The 23,420-nt window shown below is 42.9% G+C and overlaps 1 protein-coding gene and 1 long non-coding RNA gene across 3 annotated transcripts; one reads left to right on the top strand and one right to left on the bottom strand.

Annotated features, from left to right (window-relative positions):
- Positions 1–10,203: 10,203 nt before the first annotated feature.
- Positions 10,204–22,531, bottom strand: LOC131481201 (uncharacterized). 2 transcript variants are annotated; one of them, XR_009246123.1, is made up of 3 exons: positions 22,424–22,531; positions 20,906–21,062; positions 10,204–10,485 (listed from the first exon to the last, which is right to left on the bottom strand). It is a non-coding gene; the product is annotated as an uncharacterized LOC131481201 (long non-coding RNA). The 2 variants fall into 2 exon arrangements; XR_009246122.1 differs by lacking the exon at positions 22,424–22,531 and adding an exon at positions 21,927–22,064.
- LOC118759129 (small nuclear ribonucleoprotein G-like) lies at positions 21,322–21,563 on the top strand. Its single transcript, XM_036495338.2, has one exon. The coding sequence runs from the start codon at positions 21,327–21,329 to the stop codon at positions 21,555–21,557; it is 231 nt and encodes a 76-aa protein (XP_036351231.1). The 5' UTR covers positions 21,322–21,326; the 3' UTR covers positions 21,558–21,563.
- Positions 22,532–23,420: the final 889 nt, after the last annotated feature.

Consider the following 23,420-nt stretch of genomic DNA (forward strand, 5'->3'; position numbering starts at 1 on the left):
TCCGTGCCAGTTTTTTCCCTGTATCATTAGAACTCTGAGGTGAGAGGAACTAGCATGGAGCACACCGAGGATATTACCCAAAGCATGTCAGGATCTCCTCACCTGATCCATGGATTTCTAGGTCTCAATCCAGGATGGAGTCTCTATCGATTTCCACCAACACTGTGCCCTCCAGGAACCTACAGGATGAGAGTATGCGTGAGCTGCCTCTGCTTTTTGACTGTATCTCCCAGTTCAGCTCCTTCCCTGGCATCCTGCGGTACAGAGACTGTTCAATGAAACAAAGAGGCATTGAGCAGAATATTCCAGCGTGGTGTTCCTGCCCTAATGTGTAGCACATTCTGCTTTCCTTTCAAAACACCAAGTTCCTTCCCCTGAGGCCTAGACTGATGTTGTTTGTTCCTAAGGACTTCAGTCCTTCCCCATGCCTTCCTTCAGGTGTTTGACTAAATGATCCTTTTGTTTGATGCCATGGACTAGATTGACACTCTTATTACACAACTGGTAACGTTCGTGCATATATCTTCAACAGTTATAATGATTAACATGAGTGTTTTTATTGACTTATAATACCTAACTACATAATAAACATATTTTATATGTGATGTATTTCTAAAAAGAGAAGTACTATGTGAGTTCACTTATATTATGTTTTGGAAACTACAGTGGGAGTTATTGGGAGCTGATAAAAGAGAAGGGAAACAAGTTAGCATTTGACAGACAGAGTTTCAATCTGAAAAATGAGAAAGTCCTGAAGATGGATGGTGGTGAAGGCAGCACAGTATGAATACCCTAAACATCACTGAGCTGAATGTTTTTTAAGACTCGCTTATTTTTTGGAAAGGCAGAAATACAGAGAGGAGGAGAGACAGAGAGGAACATCTTCCATCTGATGGCTCACTCCCCACGTGACCACAATGGTGAGAGCTGTGCCAATCTGAAGCCAAGAGCCAGGAACTTCTTCCAGATCTCCCACACAGGTACAGGGTCCCAAGGCTTTGGGCCATCCTCGTCTGCTTTCCCAGGCCACAAGCAGGGAGTTAGATAGGAAGCAGGGATTAGAACTGGAGCCCATATGAGATCCTGGCACATTCAAGGCAAGGACTTTAGCTGCTAGGCTGCTGTACCGAGCCCAAGTTGAATGTTTTTAAATGGTTAGAAATTACAAGCTTTATGTTATAGCTATTTCACCATCAGTTTCCTAAAAGGTCATTCTCCCCAATAGATTCTAAACCCAATGAGCCGATGACAATATTGTCTAGCTTACTAGAAAAGAGGCAGGAGTTGTCCAGTGTATATTCATTATGTAAATTAATGATGATTGTCTAAAGGCTTAAATATGAGCCTAAGATTCCATCACATGAGTCTCTATTTGTCAATGAAAGAAGGGGGTAAAATAATCTTTTGAGACATGTTTAAACAAATGGAGAATCATTAGCCAGGGTTAAGCAGAGTAGGCACATTTCAAGAAATCAGAAAAGACAGGCTTATGGCAGAGGGGCACCTGGAGGCTGATGGACATGGGAAAGCAACAGAGACAACAGTGTGGTGTTGCAGTGACCAGATACCCCAGGGGCAATTAGCGAGCAGCCATCTGAGCTCCATCAGCAGCTGGAGCACCACCAGCAGCAAGATGAGAAGGAGAGTTCACCAGAGCTTCAGCAGGTGAACCTAGGCAAAGAACTGCTTGTCCAGTTGAGTTATTTGATTTGACCAGGAGCAGAGAGCGAGCAGTAGGTCCCAAACAGACAGTGCTGGAACTGGCTGGATTTCACAGCGCAGATCCCCCACCAGAGCCACATCAAACCCCAATTTGTATAGGGAAGCAAAGGCTTGTGCGACAGGACTGCGCATGCACTAAGCTGGGAGCAAACTCATTTCTGGCTCAGTGCATTGCAACTATGTGGCATCCTACAGGTTCCACCCAAAATATGTCTGGGTATCCCCCAGACCTAATGGCCAGCAGATCCACAACTCCTCTAGTGCTGCATCACTGTCATTTTGTACAGTGTGCCAAAGGCCTTGAGACTGCAGGGACAACAGTGAGCTGTGCATGTGCTGAGCTGGGAGCAAACCCACTTTCAGCTGATTGCATTGCACTGGTCCCACAAAGAAAATAATACCAAATTTGGCATCCTACAGGTCCCACCTAAAATAGGTCCATATGGCCCTCAAACCTAATGGCCAGCAAGTTCCAGCAAGTTCAGCACCACCAACAACCTAGTTATTTAGGATACCTGGTGTCTCCCTAATCCTAGGAACTGCTTGAACCAGAAGTGGGAGAAAGTTTGTATAGGCAACAGTGCAGCCACAGCACAGGAACACAGGAGGTGGAGAGTGTTGAGCCAAGAACTGGGGCTTTGAATACCATGGTGGAAATCTAATGCAAGAGCCCAGACCTGAAACTCGCTGAAGGGAGTGGCACAAGTGATGCAAACAAAGAACTGGGTAGCAAACGCAAGAAGTAAAATCAAACTGTAGACCTGTGGGTGACACAGCTTAGAAACTTGCCCTAAGGAGAAGAATCTGCTAACCAGCAAAAGAAGAGACAGAGGCACAAGGAATATTACTGAAAACTCCCCTACAAAGGAGCAAAGTCCTTGCCAACCTCAGAGTTAACTGAGGAATACATCAAAGTTATATGGGATACAGAATTCAGAAAACTCATTATAAAGCTTCTTATCAACAATGAAAAGCACATACAGGAGTTCAAGAAATTTGAGGAGTATGTCACACAGGAAATGGCAACACTGAAACAAAATCAAGCCAAATTATTGGAAATGAAGGACACAACAGAGAAGATTAAAAATTCATTGGAAAGTCTCCATAATATGAATGAGGTGGAAGAAACAATCTCAGAAGTGGAAAGTATTTCTTGTCACAATGGCGAAACAATCAAAAAGCTGGAATCAAGACTAGATTAAGTTAAAATGGTATTCAAGAATTATGAGACACTACTAAAAGGCCAAATGTAAGAGTTACGGGAGTTTCATAAGGCATAGAAAGAGAAGCTGGGTTTAAAAACACATTTAATGAAACAATCAAGGAAAACTTTCCTACATGGAGAAAGAATTGGAAAACGGAACACAGGAGGGGAACAGAACTCCCAATAGGGTTGACCAAAAGCGATCTTCACCACGACACATGACAATCCAGCTCTCTCCAGTCGAACATCAGGAAAAGATCCTTAAATGTGCATGTGAAAAAATCAATTAATATATAGAAGAGTGACAATCAGACTCACAGCTGGCCTCTCACAGGAAACTCTACAGGCCAAAAGAGAATGGAGCAACATATTCCAGATTCTAAGCTTTCCTTTGTCTTTGAAAATGCAATAAAATTCTTTTACAGTGAAGAAAAGTTAGAAGAATATGCCTCTTTCAGACCTTCCCTACAAATGATACTTAAAAACATTCTCTTGGAAAAAAGGATAGCACCCATCAAAACCAAAGGCAAGGGCCCAGCCCGGTAACCTAGTGGCACAAGTCCTAAACTTGCATGTACTATAATCCCAAACAGGTGCCAGTTCTAATGCCAGCAGCCTCACTTCCCATCCAGCTTCCTGCCTGATGCCTGGAAAAACAGTCAAGAACAGCCCAAAGGCCTGGGACCCTGCATCTGAGTGACAGACCCAGAAGAAACTCCTGGCTCCTTGCTTCTGATTGACTCAATTCCAGGATTTCAGCCATATTGAGAATGATTCAGCAGAGGGAACATCTTCCTCTCTTTCTCTCCTCTCTGTATATCTGTCTTTCCAATAAAAATTTTAAAAATCTTAAAAATAAATAAATCAGTAAATCTTTACAGTATGATTCTGGACTCTCTGCCATCATCCATGATGCCATAATAGGCTCATGACTATTTATAAGGTACTATTACTATTGCTATAGTATAGGGGAAATCAGCAGTGGAGAAGGCATTTGGGTCTAGGGTAAGGAAAACCCCAGAACCTATAGAACTGTATCATAAAGTGATAACAACAACAGCAATAATAATATTGACAATGGAAAAAATATGCATAGTTTTCATCCACAGTCTCAATACTTTCAGACCTAGGTCAATTATTAGGAGTCAGCTTAGATACAAGCTCAGTTTTACAAGGCTTATCAAGGAAGTGTGGGCCAAGGAAATTCCCAAAGCACTGTGGAACTCACAAGACTTTCTTGAAGTATCATGGGTGGGCATATTTTGCATGCCTGTCTTCTAAATGTTTGACACTGTTGAAAAGCTGACATGGAGGAAAAGACATGGGCTTAGGCGTTATCATGTCTTGATTGGGATTCTGGCTTTTTTACTTTTCCAAAATAGGATCAATTACTGCCTCTATGTGAGATCTAATTTTCTCAAATTAAAAAAAAAATCTAGGATTACTGATACTGTTTAGTCAATGACATACGAAAAACTTCATGATTTAAATTTGAGTGAAAAAACTGGACACACGTTATGTATGGAGCAGCTTCCACAACACCTTGCATGTGAACTTGCGTGTGAACATACACCTGTGACAACGTTGGACACAGTCTATAAAAGGAAGACATCCATCCTCAGCAGAGCCCTAAGGAAATAGGTTCACCTTCTACCTTTTCCCTTACTCCTTTCTATGTTGCATTTTGTGTTTCTTTTGGCGGGGATGGTAGTTGTTGTATTTGTACAGTGACTGTTAGATGGACTGCAAGTGCCTGTCTGGACTGGCTAAGCCAATCTCAGGTGACAGCTTTCCTGTTAACGTGATCTATTAAAAACACCCAACTAGCCTAGGCTGCAGGTTTCTCATATGAAAATGACTGTGCTTGTCAGATACTCTAGGATTGAGTGAAATGATGTATACAAAATCTGAACACCATGCCCAGAGCACAGCAATAATGAGAAATAAAGGCAAAGAGATCATCTTTGGGTTGTAGAGGGTAAGTGTGGACAGGGAGGAGGCAGCAGGGCTCACTCTCAGCAGCTATGCCCATGAGAAGCTGTACTGAAAGTCAGCACTTTAGAAACATAAAGGGACAATGATAAGCCCTGGAAGTATGTCCCATTCCCCAATTTCTGACAAGGGCCAAATGCAGCTCATGGTAGTGTCCAGTTCTGCATGGCATGCTCCGTGAGCACACAATTTTATTGGCAGTGCAGAACTCTGCCACCTACTTCACATAACCATGGGATAAAGGAGAACTTGTATAAAGCAACGAATGTTTTAATTTCTTCTTTCTCTCTACCTGGGACTGGATAAAAATGTACAGGCTTCCCTGGCTCAGTCCCCAAGGGGATTGGTTTAAAGAGGGAAGCGAGGGCCCGGCCAAAGTCCTCGCCTTGAAAGCCCCGGGATCCCATATGGACGCCGGTTCTAATCCCGGCAGCTCCACTTCCCATCCAGCTCCCTGCTTGTGGCCTGGGAAAGCAGTCAAGGACGGCCCAATGCATTGGGACCCTGCACCCGCGTGGGAGACCCGGAAGAGGTTCCAGTTTCCCTGCTTCTGATCGGCGCGCATTGGTCCGTTGCGGCTCACTTGGGGAGTGAATCATGGGACGGAAGATCTTCCTCTCTGTCTCTCCTCCTCTGGCTGTAATAAAATGAATAAATCTTAAAAAAAAAAAGGGGGGGAGCGAAGGCCATTGCTGTTCTGAAATCCCACTGTGAATCCCTTCACCTGGTTACCAAAGATCATATCATTCAGGCAGTTCCACAAAGCAAAGGGAATCATTGGAGACTATAGATTGGGATTGAATCAGTTCATTTTGTCTTGGCTAAGAACACAGATCATTTAACTGACACTCAATAAAATAGGTCCTTGAGACTCCATTAAAATCCCAGGGAACCTCACACCATGATAAAGCTCAACTATTGTTATTTCCCCTTCTCCAGAATGGCTTCTACAGTGAGATTTTTCAAAATACAATCACCGAAGGTAAACTCAGCAAGGAGCTTTATGATGCATCTCCATTAATTACTGAATTGGAGCAGGTCCTTCACAGAAATTACAAACAAAAATAGGACTTGAGAAATCCAGACCAGTGAAGAAGAACAGCTAGATTCTGACACAGTGTGCAGGTGCACAAGGTTAGTCTGTGGCGTTTGTGATGCGGTTCCTTGATAGTCTTCTGAACAGCTTCCTGCCGTGTGAGGCAGCTAATGCCTGGACTCAGCAGCACAAATGTGCATGCGTACCACCAACCAACAGCAGCTACTCGGATTCCTCCCCTAGAGTCGCTGAAACAGACAGAGAATTGCAAAGTCTCCAAAATACATCTGCCTGGAGCAAGCATTTTTCCAGCAGCCCCTAAGTCCTAAGGAGTGACTAGCTATTTTAATAAAATGACAAAAGATATATGAGTATGAATGCATTTATGACCAGTGAGGACTAAAGTATGCATTAGACAGAAAACAAAGTCTTTTTAGTGCATATTTATGGTTCCGTCAAGACACAATCATTTATAACAAGACCAATAACCTCGGCTAAGCAGGATTCCTGTAAAAGCTCTGATCCTTCAAACAGGATTTTCCTCAATATTTACAGTAGGTAAAGAGACTGTGGATTATACACAAGTGCTGGCCATGTTAAAACAAGGGAGATTTTGGCCTCAGGATTAGTAACTGGCTCTCTGAACTTTAGGAATCCCTTGTTCTCTCTGTTCTCAGTTATTTGTATCTATTAAATAAGCTATTCGCCTTCAGTTATGTCACAAAAAAAAGTCCAACTCTTGAAGAGAATACTCCCCTATTTGTCTTTATCTTTTCAGAATGCTGGTTGCCACTGGATGGGAAGTAGCTTCCAGCTCACATTGCAGAACCGCCTATCCGGAAGCAGTTGAGCATCACTACTCGGTTCCTTTCAGCTGTTTGGGTATTTGGTTCTGTCCATCCAGAGACAAAGACTAAATGAGAAGACAAAGCCCACAGAGGGTAATGCAGCTTTTTTTAGTGTTTGTTTTCCATGAGACAGTTCCATAAGCACAAGAATTTCCCTTTCCATCCTCCCCCATTTACCTACCCCCACTATTTACCCCTATATCATTGCAACAGTGTAGTCCTTCATCAAGAGTCATGAATCCACCATGATGCTGTTTAAGAGTGTCATGACACTCCAGACAACGCACCTTTTGCCTGAAGAATGCAAACAGCCATGCACATGGAATGGACTTTAGGCCATCCTCAAAAAATGTGGAATGGACAGTCCAGGCTGGACCTATGACTTGTTTCTGATCAAAGATGTGTGCTTCATTTTACAAAGAGCTGGAAAGTCAACAGTTGTCTCCCAGTAAGGTTGCTGTTGGCCTCCTCTGGATATCTTTAATGTTAACATTACTTTGGGGGAAAAGAATCACATTTCAGGTAGTCTCTTTCATTCCTCCTACTTCTCCTTTCAGAAACCATACGTCAAAAGGACACATGCCAACTTCCTTGAAAAGGTGTCGAGTCTCTCCACAGAATGCCAAATTTAAATGAAGAGCTCTGCTCTCCAGACAGCCTTGTATGTTTACCCATTCTTCATTAATATAGGAATTAAAATGTAACAGAATTGAAAGTATTTTCTCACGCCTGCCTATGCCATCAGACAAGCACACATCATGGGAAGAAGATGCCTGGTAACATTGGCAGGGAAAGTAAGACCAGAAAAAGGAATCCCCTATCTAGTGCACAATGTCCCTGTCAGTTCTCCTGTGCCTCACCCTCAGCTGAATTTTGGTGGATGTTTGCTTCCTTCTCCCAGATTAACCAGAGAGAAAATAAAAATATAATCTGCTTTGCAAATAGAGTGCATTAAATACAAAAGAGAAGGAAGGAAAGAAAAGGCACTTCCTACACATACACACACACTCACACTTGGGTGAAAAGAATAACATAACATTTGATTCAAGCAGTTTCAGAGATGAGAAGTAAAACTCAATCCAGTGGGATCATTCTGAGAGAGAATGTTTTACTGTGGGGCTAATGCCAATGTCAAGTCACTCAGACAGTCTCCTATTGTCGCTGTAGCTACATTAACCTCAGGTCGTGCTTTGCTCCTGAACCAAGAGACCAGCTTTTCTGAAGAAAGTTCAAACAACTCACCACCCTGCCTAAGTATACCAGCCTGTGCTGGAAGACCTTCATCTCCACTGTTCTGGTGAAGGCAGAGTTTGCCTGTGTCGTCAACAGAGGAGAGAGGATCATGCAGAAGGCAGAATTGTGGCTGACACAGAGCACAAACAATCCTGCAGGTAAGTGTTGGCAGTCAGGATGAATTACAGCTACTTCTTGTTTTCAAGTTATTTTATATACAGGTCAGTTTCAACAAAACTTGGAGGTTTCTGATATGTTGTAAATGTCTGTATGTTTCATCAAATGAGAACACTAGAGGCAATAAAAGAAAATGTGTGTCTGATCAATTAAACCTGAGATTATTGACAAATGACAAAAATAAACCATTCAAGAACAAGGCTACAGGCCAGTCTGATGCGGTAGGTTAAACTGCTGCTTGGAATGACAGCATACCAAATGAGCGTGGCTTCGTATCCAGACTGCTCCGCTTCTTATTCAGCTCCTTGCTAAGTGTCTGAGAAAGCAGTGAAAGTTGGAGAAAGATGTTGGCCCAGATGGAGAAAGATACAGATGGAGTTCCAGAGTCCTGGCTTCAGGCAGCCCAGCGTTGACTGTTGAGGCCATTGGGGAGTGAATCAGCGGACAGAATCTCTCTCTCTCTCTCTCTCTCTCTCTCTCTCTCTCTCTCTCTCTCTGTTTTTCTCTCTCTCTCTCTCTGTTTTTCTCTCCCGCTCTCACTCATTCTCTCATAAGTAAACAACAGGGATAATTTTCTCCACTGTATATCAATTCAGTATTATCATCCACAAATGTTAGTACCAAAGTTTTCTGTTCTCATCTGTTTTATTTTGATCAATAGTATGAGGCAATGGTTCTATGAGGCTACTCTAGAAAGCTGTGGGCAGTCCACTCCCCTATCCAAAGTTTAGTTAAAGAAAGTGAAGACCACAGTGTTTATGAGTGTGCTCTAGCACAGAAGCAAATCTGTATGGCTAGGAAGACCTGCAAACCCCAGGGCCTCTTGGCTGCAAGCAATGAGTTCAGACTGGGCCCCACTCCATCTTGCACAAACACAGAAAACAATAATTTTGCATGTCTCACACTAAGTTCTGTTGCTGCTGGAAGCTGGGGAGAAATAAGTGACTCCATTCCTCTCTGCAAACACACATGTCCTCTAAATATTTTCAATCCTTTAGTTAACTACATCTTATCTCAGAGTGGGAGGTATGTGCATATGTTGACTCTTGCTTTCAATCCACAGCTAAGCTAAGATATTGCAAAATTACTTTCTAAAAGCCACTGGCAGCGAAAAATAATGAAAGTTGTTCCTGAGGAGCACAATTATTAAATAAATATTGACCTCTTTAAAAGATAATGAAAGTGACTCGAGATCACGATAAAAGGCAAAAGAGATTATTCTATGTAACTAGCAAGGAGTAGGCAGGTTTTTTGGTAATCAAGATGCATATTTATTTGTTTAGCCTTTTAAAAATGAATTTACTTGAATGTGCATAGCTGACAGTTGACTATTTCTTCCCCATTCCAAATCATATTTTTAATAAGCAAAAGGGATTGTAAATTTCATTACCTGTATGTCACATGCTAAAAATCGAACATTTGTTTGCTTGTTTCAGAAAAGCAGAAGTATTCAAATTATTCTATTAGACTTGATGAAAATTGGCATGATTGAATTCAAAGACCTTGATTCTAATTTCTGTTACCTAACCTTCAGCATTTATCTATTATTTCTCAGGTACTATCTGTGAATAAACAGATGAAGAAATAAAGCCTCCTGTAGCATGAAAAAACCAGTGGATCTGGGTGTACAGGTCTAATAATAGGATGGTCGGATGAGTGGACAGTGAGATGGACTAGTGGATGGACAGATGGATAGATAGATAATGAGATGTTGATAGATATGTTAAATGAGCTTTCTGATCAATGCTACTCTAATGCATGGTATTACATTTTTATACGGAAGGATCTCAACAGCTCTTTTTCATATTTTATTTTACGTTTTAAGTTGTTTGCGTAGTTGAGAAGGATAGATCCCATGAGGATCGCTAGTTAGAGTGGAGAGGATTGAGGCATGAGGCAAAGTGAGTGGGTCAAATGCTTCCAGTTATTTTTTCACTTTTCTCCTGTATCTGGGAGTGGAAGGAGGAAAAGAGAGTGTGCCAATCCTAGCTACCAAAGCACATCAGTATTAGGGTGTGGGAGATGGCCATCTGATGTCATCTTAGAAACCCCAATGTGGAGAATGTTCTGAGGTATTGCTTGGCTGGTTTTGATAGTTCTGAAAAGTTCTTGGTTTTGTTGCTCCAAAGTTGAGGACGTCTTTCCAAGATCTCTTTGGCTAACAAAGTCCACCTTAATTCAGCAACTCACCCAAACACTTGCTGTCAAAGCTTGTCCAGGAGCATGGGCCAAACTGTTCTGCTTTCCATCTCTGACATGGCACTCAACACCCTCTGCAGGCATAAATAAGCTGGTTGTTCCCCCTGTGCAACTGGGCATGCTGTCCACTGCACAGACATTAGCAATTAAGGAAACCGAGTCCCAACACATACACTCCAAGGTTGGACCACAAGTCTTCCCTGTGGCCAGAGTTTTTCAGTCCAGTAGTCCACTTTGAGACTCTCCAAAACTCCTCACTTGGAGCGACCCCATATCTGATTCTTGTGTGCACCAGTGAGTGTGGGGTCTGGTTCAGTCTGTCACCTGCATCAGCCTATGTCCACACTGGTGATTGCCATCACTCAGTCGCTTTTGTTCCCAGCTCTGTCTCCTACACAAACCAATGGGTGCTTCAGCCCAGTCCAACCCAACCCACCGTAAATCCAGCCCTTGCACACACCAGTAAGAATTATGGCCTAGTTAGGGTGATCCCCAATAACCCTCACTAGGCCTGCCCCCGGTCCTGTTTCCTAAGTATGCCAGTATGTTCAGCAAAATAATCCAGTTCATCCTGCATTCCGTTTGGCTCTCATATACACATATGGGTGTTGTGGCTTAGCTTGGCACCCTCCATGACCCAGCCCACACATATGCTACTGACTTATCCAACCTGCCCTGCTCCCAGCCCTGACTCCCATGCTCCCAGCAGGAACTGCAACCTAATAAATGAGTTCCCATAGTTTCCCTACTAGGCCCACTTCCAGCACTGATCTTGCACTTTCCAGAGGGTGCTGCAGATCAATCTGATATGACCTGGCACCTAATCCTAGCACTTGCCAGCAGATACTGTGGCAAAGCTCAGGGGATGGGATGAAGGGAGGCACACTTATTCTGGCTCTTGCATGTTCCAGTGATGCAGTGGCCTGGCCTAACCCAGCCCACCCTGAACCCAGCTCACTTTGAAGCCAATGGTTGTTGCAGCCCTGCTCAGCCTGGCCCTCCCCCAGTCCCAGCTCTCACACTCACCAGTAGAGCAGTGGCCTAGCTGGGGAGCCCCCCACAGTCCCCATACCAGGCTCACCCTGGCCTTGCTAGTTACTTCAGGCACTCAGAGAACATACCCCAAAACTATAATGTGATTTTTGTGTTGCTTTACTTTGCTTTGCTTGGGCAAACTGAGGAAGACTTTCTCATGAAATTTCTCTTCTCTGCATTAAGGTTCAAAATGCGAAAAGAAATACCATTACCTTCTCTTTGTACTCTAACTCTTAATTATCAATTTCAGAAAAAAAAAAAAAGACTGAGCAACATAGCTGATAGAGCTGTGCTTGGACTGACGTCTAAGATTAGTTTGGGATTCGTTCAGATTCTGAAACATAAAAGGAACTTTCATCTCCTGGGAATCATTTGCAATTATGTGTATCCCCCAGACCCTTCCCAAATATAAAATGGGATTTATATGTTTCTGCAAAATATTCAATAGGTGGATCATCATACTCCCGTAATTGTCTTCTTTGCTATGTGTCTTTCCCTTTTTTACTTTAATAAACTGGTACACATTTTCTCCTGTTCAATATTCATCAGTTTATTCCAGCAAACCTTCAGAATAGGGGAAATTTTCTTTGAATTTATTCCAGTAGGGGAAATTTCCGTTGGTCCTACATTTCCATATCAGATGGTTAAAATGCCAAAACTATTATTGTTGGGGCTTACATTGCAGTGTAGTGTGCTAAGTTCCACCTTAAGTACTGGCATCCCATACGGGTGTTGGCTTGTGTCCTGGCTGCTTCACATCTAAGCCAGTTCCCTGCTTATGGCCTGGGAAGGCAGTAGAGGGTGACAGGAATAAGCATCCATATTGAATCCAAGCACTGGCAAGCAGAGGAATAGCATGCTATGCCACCACACCAGTGCTGAAAAGCTGTGCCAATAGCTAAGTTGTAAAATTTTCAAACTTTGCCAATAGCTAAGTTGCAAAAATAAATATCACAAAACCAGAACAATGAAAAACTTTAACTTGGCTGTGTAGATTGAAATTTCTAATAGACTAGAAGAGAAGAGAAGACCAATGGTGGTAGAATAGTCTCTTTAATACCTTTTCATCCATGCCAAGTTTGTAATGTTTGCTTTCTGCCCATTTCTTTGCTTGACTCTACAACACACAGGCATAAAAGATGGTGAAAATATGGATGACAAATACATGTTCTTTGTTTAGAAAATAGTAAAAGATATAAATGCTACTCATGCATTAGGTCTTTATAGTTTGAACACTCAGAAAAACTACCATTCAAGGATTTTTCTTTTTTTTTTTTAAAGATTTATTCATTTTTATTACAGCCAGATATACACAGAGGAGGAGAGACAGAGAGGAAGATCTTCCATCCGATGATTCACTCCCCAAGTGAGCCGCAACGGACCAATGCGCGCCGATCAGAAGCCGGGAACCTGGAACCTCTTCCGGGTCTCCCACTCAGGTGCAGGGTCCCAATGCATTGGGCCGTCCTCAACTGCTTTCCCAGGCCACAAGCAGGGAGCTGGATGGGAAGTGGAGCTGCCGGGATTAGAACCGGTGCCCATATGGGATCCCGGGGTGTTAAAGGCGAGGACTTTAGCCGCTAGGCCATGCCACCGGGCCCTCAAGGATTTTTCAGTGGTGCATTTTTTGAGCATCTACAAATGGCTATAAAAATAAAATTTCAGATTTCACAACAACTTGAAGCTGAACAAAATGTGGATTTGACATTACTACGAAAAATGTCACCAACTTCCCAGGGAGTCCTGAGTGTAAAGCAGCCAGTTGGTCAACTAATCACTGATGCAGATGACTGTCAGGAAGCCAGAATACACGTACTTAAAGTGCGTCAGGAAGTTTACATGGTTGATGCAATGGCCAACTTTAGGTTGTGCTTTAAACCTTGCTGCCTCACTGCTGCCTTCAGACTTTGGGAAGTAGGACTAGAATTGCAAGTATTGAAGGGCCCTAGACCAAGGGACCACGTTATCTAAAACTCTGTGAAAGAAATGAATAAAAAAAAAGAAAGAAAAGTTGGCATTCCCAAACATTAGGAACCATTTCAGTTGGTTGCATCATTTCCCAGTTGATTTTGTAGCCAGCAGAAACAGACTGGAGTTCATTATGCCTCTCTGCCACAAACCCCTAAGGCAGGTTTAGCAGAATTGGGAGATGACTAACTGCCTGCAAAACTTCCAAACAAGAGTTGTTCAACCACCCATTTGAAAACCTCTCCTTCTCCCATGGTTTAAGCATTGCAGACACCAGCAATGGCTCCTGAGGAAGAGCCAATTTCCAGAGCTGAATCTGGAGCGATGACTCCCTCTGAGCAAGAAATGAGACCAAAGACCCAGTGAAGGTGCCTCTTCAGAGTTGAAGAAAGCAGAGCATGAGCACAACATGCTGATAAAAGTTAAGAGGCTTTGAATAGGGAAGTAATGAAGTATAATGGGGACATGACCATAGATTATGCTGTTTATAAACTCCTTTTACAAGCTCTTTCTAGCCACGTGTATGCACAGCCACAAGTCCCAGAACCAGAAGAATTAAGAAGTTACAATAGACTATTGAGATATTGCTCTGATGTCTGGTTTCTTTTTTTTTTTAAGATATATTTATTTGAATGGCCAAGTTACAGAAAGAGAGAGAGAGGTCTTCCATCTGCTGGTTCATTCCGCAAGTGGCTGCCACAGCAAGAACTGAGCTAATCCAAAGCAACTGGTAGGAACTTCTAGGTCTCCCATGTGGGCACAGAAACCCAAGAACTTGGACAAGGCTTCTTTGCTTTCCCAAGTGCAATAGCAAGGAGCTGGATGGGAAATGGAGGAGCTGCAACTTGACCTGCAGCCGTAGGGGATACTTGCATTACAGGCAGTGGCTTTATCCATTACAGCATAAGCCCCTGATTTCTGATTTCTTGACCATGCTGCAGTACCATGCCTCCCTATTAGGAGGTCACACATATTGTTCAGGAATAACAGATATGAATATTTGTGTAGGATAACATAAGAACTAGGATTTAACAGCCTCAGAACAAGCCAGGACCTCATCACTGTGTTCTTGGCAAAGCCACATCACCTCTGAGCAATTTCCTCATCTGTAAAGTAACATCTCTACCTGCTCTTCTGGTGGGATTTGTGTAAGGATAAAATGAGACAAAACCGCTTTATAATCATTGCACCTCTATTTCAAGCACTGATTTAGTAAAAGCTCAGTGATTATTTTTGAAACACAAACATTTTCACAAATTCTAAGTGAGATTATTTTTCTGTGTCTGTTGCCTCAGCATTTGCCGTTCGAGCCTTCAGCTGTTAACCAGTGTTGACCAGAAAATAATGAAACCCTGAAGGCCACGCACAAGGCTGTCTCCCGAGTGGACACACCAAGCTCAAGCCGAAGTTGCAAGATAAAGTTTTTTTCAGAAATGATGACTGTGATAAAGAAGCAACTGCATCATAGAAAATAATTCCATCTTATACCTTAATATGAGAATTAAATACCTTCATCTAAATATGGCTGAATATTACACACAATTATATGCATATATTATATATATAGCATAAAATGGAAATTGATTTGTTTACTATTGATAAAAATTTCCTAACCTCAAATACATTCAACCATGAATCCCTGCAAACATTTACAGTTAAGAATATCGGGAGGATTGGTGTGATGATTCGTTTGGCAGATCCTCCCTCTACAACCACCAACATCCCATATAGGGTCCAGTTGTTGTCCCAGCTGTTCCACTTCTGATCTGTTTATGGTCTGGGAAAGCAGTAGAGGATGGCCCAAAGCCTTGGGACCCTACACCTGTGTTGGAGACTTGGAAGAAACCCCTGGCTCCTGGCTTCTTGCTTTGGATTGGCTCAGCTCTGGCCATTGCAGCCGTTTAGGGAGTGAACCAGTGATGTACAATCTTTCTCTCTCTCTGTCTATCCTTCTTTTAAATCTGCCTTTCTAATAACAATTTAAAAAAAATTTACAGAAAGAATGTCCTTAGATGTATAATGACAAAATAATTCGTTTCAACATTTCAATAACTCATGCAATTTCTGTTGATCACCCTAAAGTCCTAAGTTATACCTAGTGTAGAGTAGCAACAAGAAGAAATATACAACCAAAATTAACAATGACGAGAAAAAAAAACTCAATGACAATTTCTAATTACATGTAAGAAGCATTTAGATAACGATTAAACATTATTGGGTCGCTTTCAAAAATTAAATCTAGCCAGCAGATGTAAATTGTTTTTACAAGCTTATCAAAGCAAGTTTCATTTTATCTCTCAGAAACTGTCTGGTTTTTATAATTTGTATTTCTGGACACTCATCCCAAATTATTTGATTCTTGACTGTCACAAGACTGTTTCTCTATGAATACAACTCATCTGAGACATGTCTATTAAGCCGAATGTCACAAATAGTTTCAGGCAAAACGTATTCTCCTTTCAATGAATTAAGCCGGGTTTACTATTTCAGGAATCTTGTGTTGAATTATTCAATCAAATCAGTGACAGTCAGTTGCCATCATCATCTGCATTTTATCCACAGAAACCATGTGTCCTTTGTAAGCTTCCTGGTAGCAATGAAAATCTTACTGATCTTGCCCTTTACGGTAAAGCATTTGCCCTGGGGCTTCTTTTCTAGCAGAGATAGGAAAACAAATGGAACTGAAAATTTGTACAAAAAAAAAAAAAAATTCTTCCTCCCACTGGCTCTTAATTTTTAAACTAAAGACTGAATCTGTGGGAAGTGAAAACTGTTTTTCATCCAAGCAACTGTTCAAGTACAACAATCCCAAACGAAACCTTGAGTTGATGAGCACCACACCTACCCTTGTCACTTTTTCCAGGACTCTCCTTGGTTTCTGTGAAAACAACTAGACGCCCATGCCTATTACAGAGCACAAACCGCAGCAAAGATGAGCTGAGTCACCAGCACCATTAACTGTTCTGAGATTGCTGCTAACTCACTGGGGGCAAAAATCAAGCAGAACAAATCTTTGCAAACTGCCCTCATCCGAGGCTTGTGTCAAGCAAATATATTGTGAAATGAGTTCTTTTTTAAAATAAGAAGAGATTTACAGCACATTATTGGGATAAATAGACTGAAAAAAATACAATCTAACCTAGTAAACGGAAAACAAAGTATGAAGCTAAAAGGTCATTCGTTCACCAAGGCAGTAGTAGCTCAGAATCATGAGACGTAACAGAGGAAATTGAATTCAATATTCACTCTCTCCAGCTCCTGACATACCTTCCTTCTTTCTGCTTATTGTCTACTTCATCTTATTTAGACTAGCAACTGCACTAGTTTGTATGCTCCCCAAGTGGAAAAATGCTTGCTGGGTGGCTACAAATGTCAGCTTTGCTTTTATTATGAAAGCACTGCTCATGGAGCAGGCCTTGGCACAGAGGTTAAGGCTGATTGAAACATTCATAGCACATATTAGAAGGCCGAGATCTGAGTCCATCTCCATTTGTGAGTCCAGCTGCCTGATGATATGCACCCTGGGGGCAGAAGGTGACAGTTCAAGTCGTTGGTTCTCTGCCACCCACGTGGAAGATTCATGTTGAGGTCTGAACTACTGGGCTTCCTCCTCAGCCAGCCTCAGCTATGCAGGCTTTGGGAAGTGGAACAGCAGAAAAAGGTTTTCTTGAATTTTTCTCCATTTTCTCTCCTTCTACCTTGGCCTTTCAAATAAGCAAAAACTCAAACAAAAACAGAGGAAACTATGCATGTCAGACTCACAATTATGCATGTTAGATTCAGAGTTACTGGTTAATATCTGTATTTTTAAATACAGAAAGGGAAGAAAGGAAGGCAGGAAGAAGGAGTAAAGGAACTTAATGGATGGCAAATTCCTGTTAGGTAGTTTAAAAGGTCACTCAAGGGGTAGGACTTTGACCTGGCAGTTAAGGTGCTGATTAAAATACCAACATAACATGGTGAAATGCCTGGACTCAAATCCCAGCTCTGCCCCCAACTGCAGCTTTCTACTAAATGTGCATTATGGGAGAAAGAGCTAGTGACTCAAACTGCTACATCCCTTCCATTCCTATGGAAGACCTGGATTGAGGTCCTAGCTCCTGGCTTGACCCAGCCCTGATTCTTCTGCAAATCTGGAGAATGAACCAGTGGGTGGGAGTTCTCTGAAATACAACACTAACATTTTAAAAATAAATAAAAAGGTAACTCAAATCAGTAAACCTTTGATTATACATTGACACAAACATGTTTAACAAAAAGATGTTCCAATCCCTTCTGTGCCTTAGGAAAGAAAAAAATAGAAGTGGGGGCTATTTTGCATTCCATCCACAGGCACCAAACCTTTTAGTTTAATCTTACACACTGAGCCAGTCAACACACATGCACTCACTATCCATGAACACACACGCACGCTATTCACCACGTGAGCACATGAGACAATGCTTGAGCACATGCATTGCACTGAAAGCCTTTGACACTGATTTCCTCCCTCCCTCTCTCCTTCTCCTCTTGCTGTCTCAGTGCTTGTGCATGCTCTTCCAGTTTCCTAAGCCTAAGTGCATCATGACCCACAACTGGAAAAACATGGCTCAAGATGACAGTATTGACCTTCAGGAGGCCACTGCCACTGTTTGCCAGCCATGAGGCCTAGGGCCCTGGCTGACACGAGGTCTGGTCTAATCTCAATGGAGCAGGAATATTCTGTCCCTGGGAGAAGACCAGGATGGATGTTGAACCAGGGTGGATGTTGAATCTGAGTGAGGAGAAAAATGGGGCACTCCACACATTTCCCTTACTGAGTCAAACACTGCACCGGCATACAACACTGGACAAAAACACAAGCTCACAGACAGTTGTGCTTCTTTAAGATTTGCTTTGTGTTTATTTTATAGGTGGATTTTGCAGAGAGAATGAAAGAGAAAGATTTTCATTGGCTTGTTCATTCCCCAAATGGTCACAACAGCCAGATCTGAGCCTATTCACAGCCCATCTTCCAGGTAGCCCATGTTAGTGCAGGGTCCCAAGGACCTGGGGCATCTATGCTGCTTTCCCAGGCCCTAAGCAGGGAGCTGGATCAGGAAGTAGAGCAATCGGGACATGAACTGTTGCTTATACAGGCTGTTGGCACTGCAAGTGAAGGATTAGCTTGCTGCACCATACTTATAATCCTTTGGTTTCTGTGCTCTTATTTTTGATGCACATGATTAGAGGAATAACAATTTGGTACATTTTGAGGTTTAGGAACTGACAAGTGACACGTTTAAAATTTCACATTTCATGGGAATTAGGACCTGAAGAAAAAAAAATCATGGTTTTAGTGCTCTCAAGAGCCCCGAGTTAAAAACCTTAAATTCTGTGATAAATCTGTCCAATAGTGGTCTGGAAGGCTGGCGTTCTGGTGTGGCAAATTAAGCTTCCACTGGTAGTGCCAGCCTTCCATACTAGAGCAACAGTCAAAGTTCCCGTTGCTCCACTTCCAATCCAGCTTGTCGCTAATAAACCAGACAAGGCAGCAGTCGAGGGCCCAAGCACTTGGACCTTGTCACCCGCACAGAGTGGCTGGCTCACATCTTCAGCCCAGGCCAGTCCTGGAGGTTACAGCTACCCGGGAAGTGAACCAGCATTTAGAAGACCTCTCTGTCTCAATCTCAGCCTGTCTCTGCCACACTGTCTTTCAAATACACAGGACAAATGCATGTTTAAAAAGAGTCTTCTGCAAAGTAAATGAGCGTAGTTTCAAACGCGTAAAAGAAACTTTATACTTTCACAGTGTCTTCTGCAAACTTTAAGAGGGGCAGTGGTTCTTCCTGAAGTCACCCAGCTGCAGCCATCGCTCATTAAGAATCAAAGGCAGAGAACGGGCAAAGTCAGAAACATCCTCCGTTGTTGCTGGGACACAAATATGAGACCTTTAGCTCCTGTTTCTCCCACAGGTTGTAGTAATTGGGCTTTGGAACTTAGTGGACAGCCAGATGAACAATAAAATCGCCAGATACCTTGGACAGGTCATGTCACACTGGAGTTAGAGAAACACTGCAGATTGTCCCCACAACTGCTTATAAGATTTCTTTGTGTTTTTTCCGGTTTGGTCTCTCTGTGAACTGCTATGCGGCTCGTGAAGCAGGGACTTCTGAACTAACCATGAAATTAATGCACTGGGGGAAAATAACGAAGCTAATTCTCTATTAACCTCAAACTTCATACATGGAGTACAAGAGGATCTCCAAAACCCAGGGACAAATGAACTCAGCCTTTTAAGCTAGTTTTATTTTAGCACATTTTGAACGCACACCTCTTAGAGTGTGCACCCTCTGAGAATCAGCTTCAAATTTTTTTGTCACACAGTAAAATTCTCTTCCATTTGTGTATGTATTTGTTTGAAAGCCGGCAGACACACAGAGAGAACTCCCATGTAACTAGCTTACTCTCCAAACACCTGCGACAAGCAGAGCTGGGCCCAGACTGAAGCCAGCATCTAAGAACTCCTGGGAACAGGAGCTGAGGGACAGGAGCCATCCTGTCACCTGCTGCTGCGGTTGGTCTTCATGCACAGAAAGCCAGAGTGAGGAAGAAGAGTTGGGCACCAAACCCAGCCACTGCTGAGACAGAATACAGGATACAAGCCTCTTAACTGTTACCTGAACACCGGCCCTCCAGCTTTAAACTCCATTGTCCTGCCAATGTTTTTAAATCCTTTCAGATAGCCTTCTGCTTTTCATGTAACTGAACTCCTTATATGAAAATGGGAAAGAGACTGCGTATTTCCAAGCTATTGCCAAAAACCTTTTGGTCCCTTCCTCTGACCGTCAATACAGTTTTATAACATAAATACAGTGAGTGTTCAGGGAAGCTCTTCACCTTGATCCTTGCTCTCTGGGGAGCAAAGGCACGCATGACCATCTCTGCAAGTTCGACACTGCTGGCTAGCAGCCGATCAGGGTGGAAACACTGAGAGATGTTAATGGGAATAATAAATAATTAGCAGAGAAGATAGAAGAAATCCAATCAGCCCAAGTAACTGTGTCATGCCCTTGATTTGGACTCGTTATGCTAAGGAGCTGTCAGAACCCTGGGATTGAGAAGCCAACAGCTGACCTCGCCTTAGGCAACTAGCATTTCATCCAAACTCCTGTTAAAGAGTCAGGACTCATTTATTCATGACTTGGATGTCACACGCAGTTATACCCGGATTCATGCAGACAGGTACCTCCCGCATCTGGTAACAAGACCGGCCTTGGTGAAAACCCAAGGCCGACTCAATTGACCTTGACTCACCTGGGACCTGATGTGGCTTGGGGTGTCTCTCAGTCTCCCTGAGGCCTGGCCTCTTCCTCTCCATCCTAACCTTCTCCCAGGATCCAAAGCCCATCCAGCCAACCACTCGGAACTGAAAATGGAAACATCTTCTAAGCAGTCATTCATGCTTGCATGCTTTTAGCCCTTGATTTCTCCTTGGCCTTGATGACTAGAATTCCTGTACTTCGAGCTCACCTGCGCCAACACAGCCTCAGACACATCTTTTGATAATTAGCCCACAGCTGTGCCGCGTGATCTGGGTCTCTGGGGTTCAGAATAGGTTTCTCCTTGGTTCTCATGTCATTCCCTCTTTTAACTCTCAGGTTGCAGAATGCCGTTCCTTCTCTGGGTTCTGTGATGGGAGGAAGTATACTGCCATCCCTCAACAAGTAGGCTACCATTACTTTTTTAAATCACTTTTGTCACAATGACTTTTAAACACTGGATGTAATTGGTTCAAAGGAATAAATCAATTAATAGGAATGAATGATCCTTAAACAATAAAGAAGGGGGCAAGCTTGCAAATATATTCTCAGGACCCATCCCAATTGACCATATAGAAATTTGTCAAGCCAATTGTATTTCCAGGAGTCTGTGAACACCCTGAGCCACTGCCATGAGCAAAGCTCACCCTCCCGTGTTGAAAAACTTTATGGACAAGAAATTGTCATTAAAATGCAATGACGGCAGACATGTCCAGGGGATACTGCGAGGATTTGATCCCTTCATGAATCTGGTGATACACGAACGTGTGGAGATGGCAAAGAGTGGACAGCAGAACAATATTGGGATGGTGGCGATACAAACCAATGGCATCATCATGTTAGAAGCCTTGGAACAAGTATAATGAGTGTTTGGCAAAAAAGTCCATGTCTCCTCTCCAAAAGGACCTGCTTTGCTATGACGTGATATGAAAGTTGGAATATGTACATTTTCATGGTTTGGGTTTTTTTTTTTTAAATAAACTTTTGTGATAGTAAAAAAAAAAAAAGAAAGAAAGAAGAAGAAAGAAACAAACTCATCAAATCTTGAGTAAATACCTCAGGTTAGCTCTCCAGGATCCAATTATTATGAGAAGTGCTCTACTTAACAGGAAAAGCTGGGGTTGGTGCCATGGCACAGTAGCCTAAGCCACCACCTGCAGCGGCAGCATCCCAGTGGACAGTGGTTCAAGTCCCTGCTGCTTCTCTTCCAATCCAACTCCCTGCTAGTGTACCTGAGAAAGCAGTAGCAGATGGCCCAGGTTCTTCGGCTCCTGTACCTAGGTAGGAGACCCGGAAGAAGCCCCTGCTTCCCAGCTTTGGGCCAGCCCACCTGGGGCCTTTCCGGCCATTTGGGGAGTGAACCAGCTGCTGGGTGATAGATATCTATGCATATATGTGTATCTCCTTCTTCCTGTAAGTCTGCATTCCAAATAAAAATGAAAAAGATCTTTTAAAAAAGAGCAAACTAGAAAAATTAGGTCAGCTGCTGCAAAAGCTTTGCAGTACCGACTAGGTGGTTGAAAAACGGCCTGATTCTGGCATCACACACATACAACAAAAAGGCTTTGAAAAAAAATCTACTCTCCTCACTGACAGAACAATACTTCATCAGGCTTTTTTTTTCCAGTAAAAGAGTTTATTTGTGGTGAAAGTTGAGGAACACATCATTGACTTGACAGTAGCTTAAGGCTTTTCAGAAAATTTGTTAAAATAAACAAAGAACTTGCACATGTAGTAAGGGTTGAAATTATCAGTAATCACCAAGCAAAACCAACTGAAGAACAAGATGAAGCTAATAATCATCTTCCTTACATGAAGTGCCCTGCAGGTAATGACCTAATCAAAACAAGCAGAGGGCACAGCCTTCATTTACAGGCATAAAAGGAAGTAATAACCAGGATGTGTGAATACAAAACTCTGTTAAACAAAAGAGAAAGGATCACCCAGGGGCTTGATCCAGCTGTGGCATTCGAGAAGACTTCTGTCCAAGCTGGAAGGTAGCTGGAAGCGTCCCTGGGAACAGCACTCTTGGGAAACGAGAGAGACCCATGCCGTGAAGAGCAGGCAAATCCAGCATACCTGGGCGTGGAGGATTTCTACAGGCAGAGAGGAGCTCCAGGGCCCTGCGGCAGGAGCACCTTTCATCTGAGAAAAGATAATCACATATGGACCAAAGCCAGAAGTCAGCAGCCTCAGCACTGTGGCCTAGCAAGCTAATCCTTTGTCTGCAGCGCCAGCATCCCATATGATCAAGGGTTCTTCTAGTCCCAGCTGCTCCACTTCCCATTCCAGTCCCTGCTTATGGACTGGGAAAGCAGTGGAAGATGGCTCAAGTCCTTGAGCTTCTGCATGCACATAGGAGACCTGGAAGAAGCTCCTGGCTCCCAGCTTCAGACCCGCCCAGCTCTGACCTTTGCAGACATCTGAAGAGTGAACCAGCAGATGGAAGATATCTCTCCCTTTCTCTCACTGTAATTAAAGTAAATAAATCTTTAAAAGGAAACATACAAGTTGGTATCCCTCCCAAAAACAGATATGAGCAGCAACACACAACTAACACACTAGGCAGCACACTCGCCACCTGTGGTCACTGAGACCTTCATGTCTCCTGTGCTGTCAAGTATAAGATGTGCTGGATGTATGAGACCAAGGCACGGTGCACCAAGTTCTCATAAGCACAGAGGGGATGCCTGGTGACTGTCATCACACCAACGTCCCCCGAAGAG

The sequence above is a fragment of the Ochotona princeps genome, chromosome 10 (genome assembly GCF_030435755.1).
Source record: "Ochotona princeps isolate mOchPri1 chromosome 10, mOchPri1.hap1, whole genome shotgun sequence".
NCBI classification, from domain to species: domain Eukaryota; kingdom Metazoa; phylum Chordata; class Mammalia; order Lagomorpha; family Ochotonidae; genus Ochotona; species Ochotona princeps.

Coding starts and splice junctions, on each gene's coding strand:
- LOC118759129 (XM_036495338.2), top strand. CDS start 21,327: ATGAGCAAAGCTCACCCTCCCGTGTTGAAAAACTTTATGGACAAGAAA.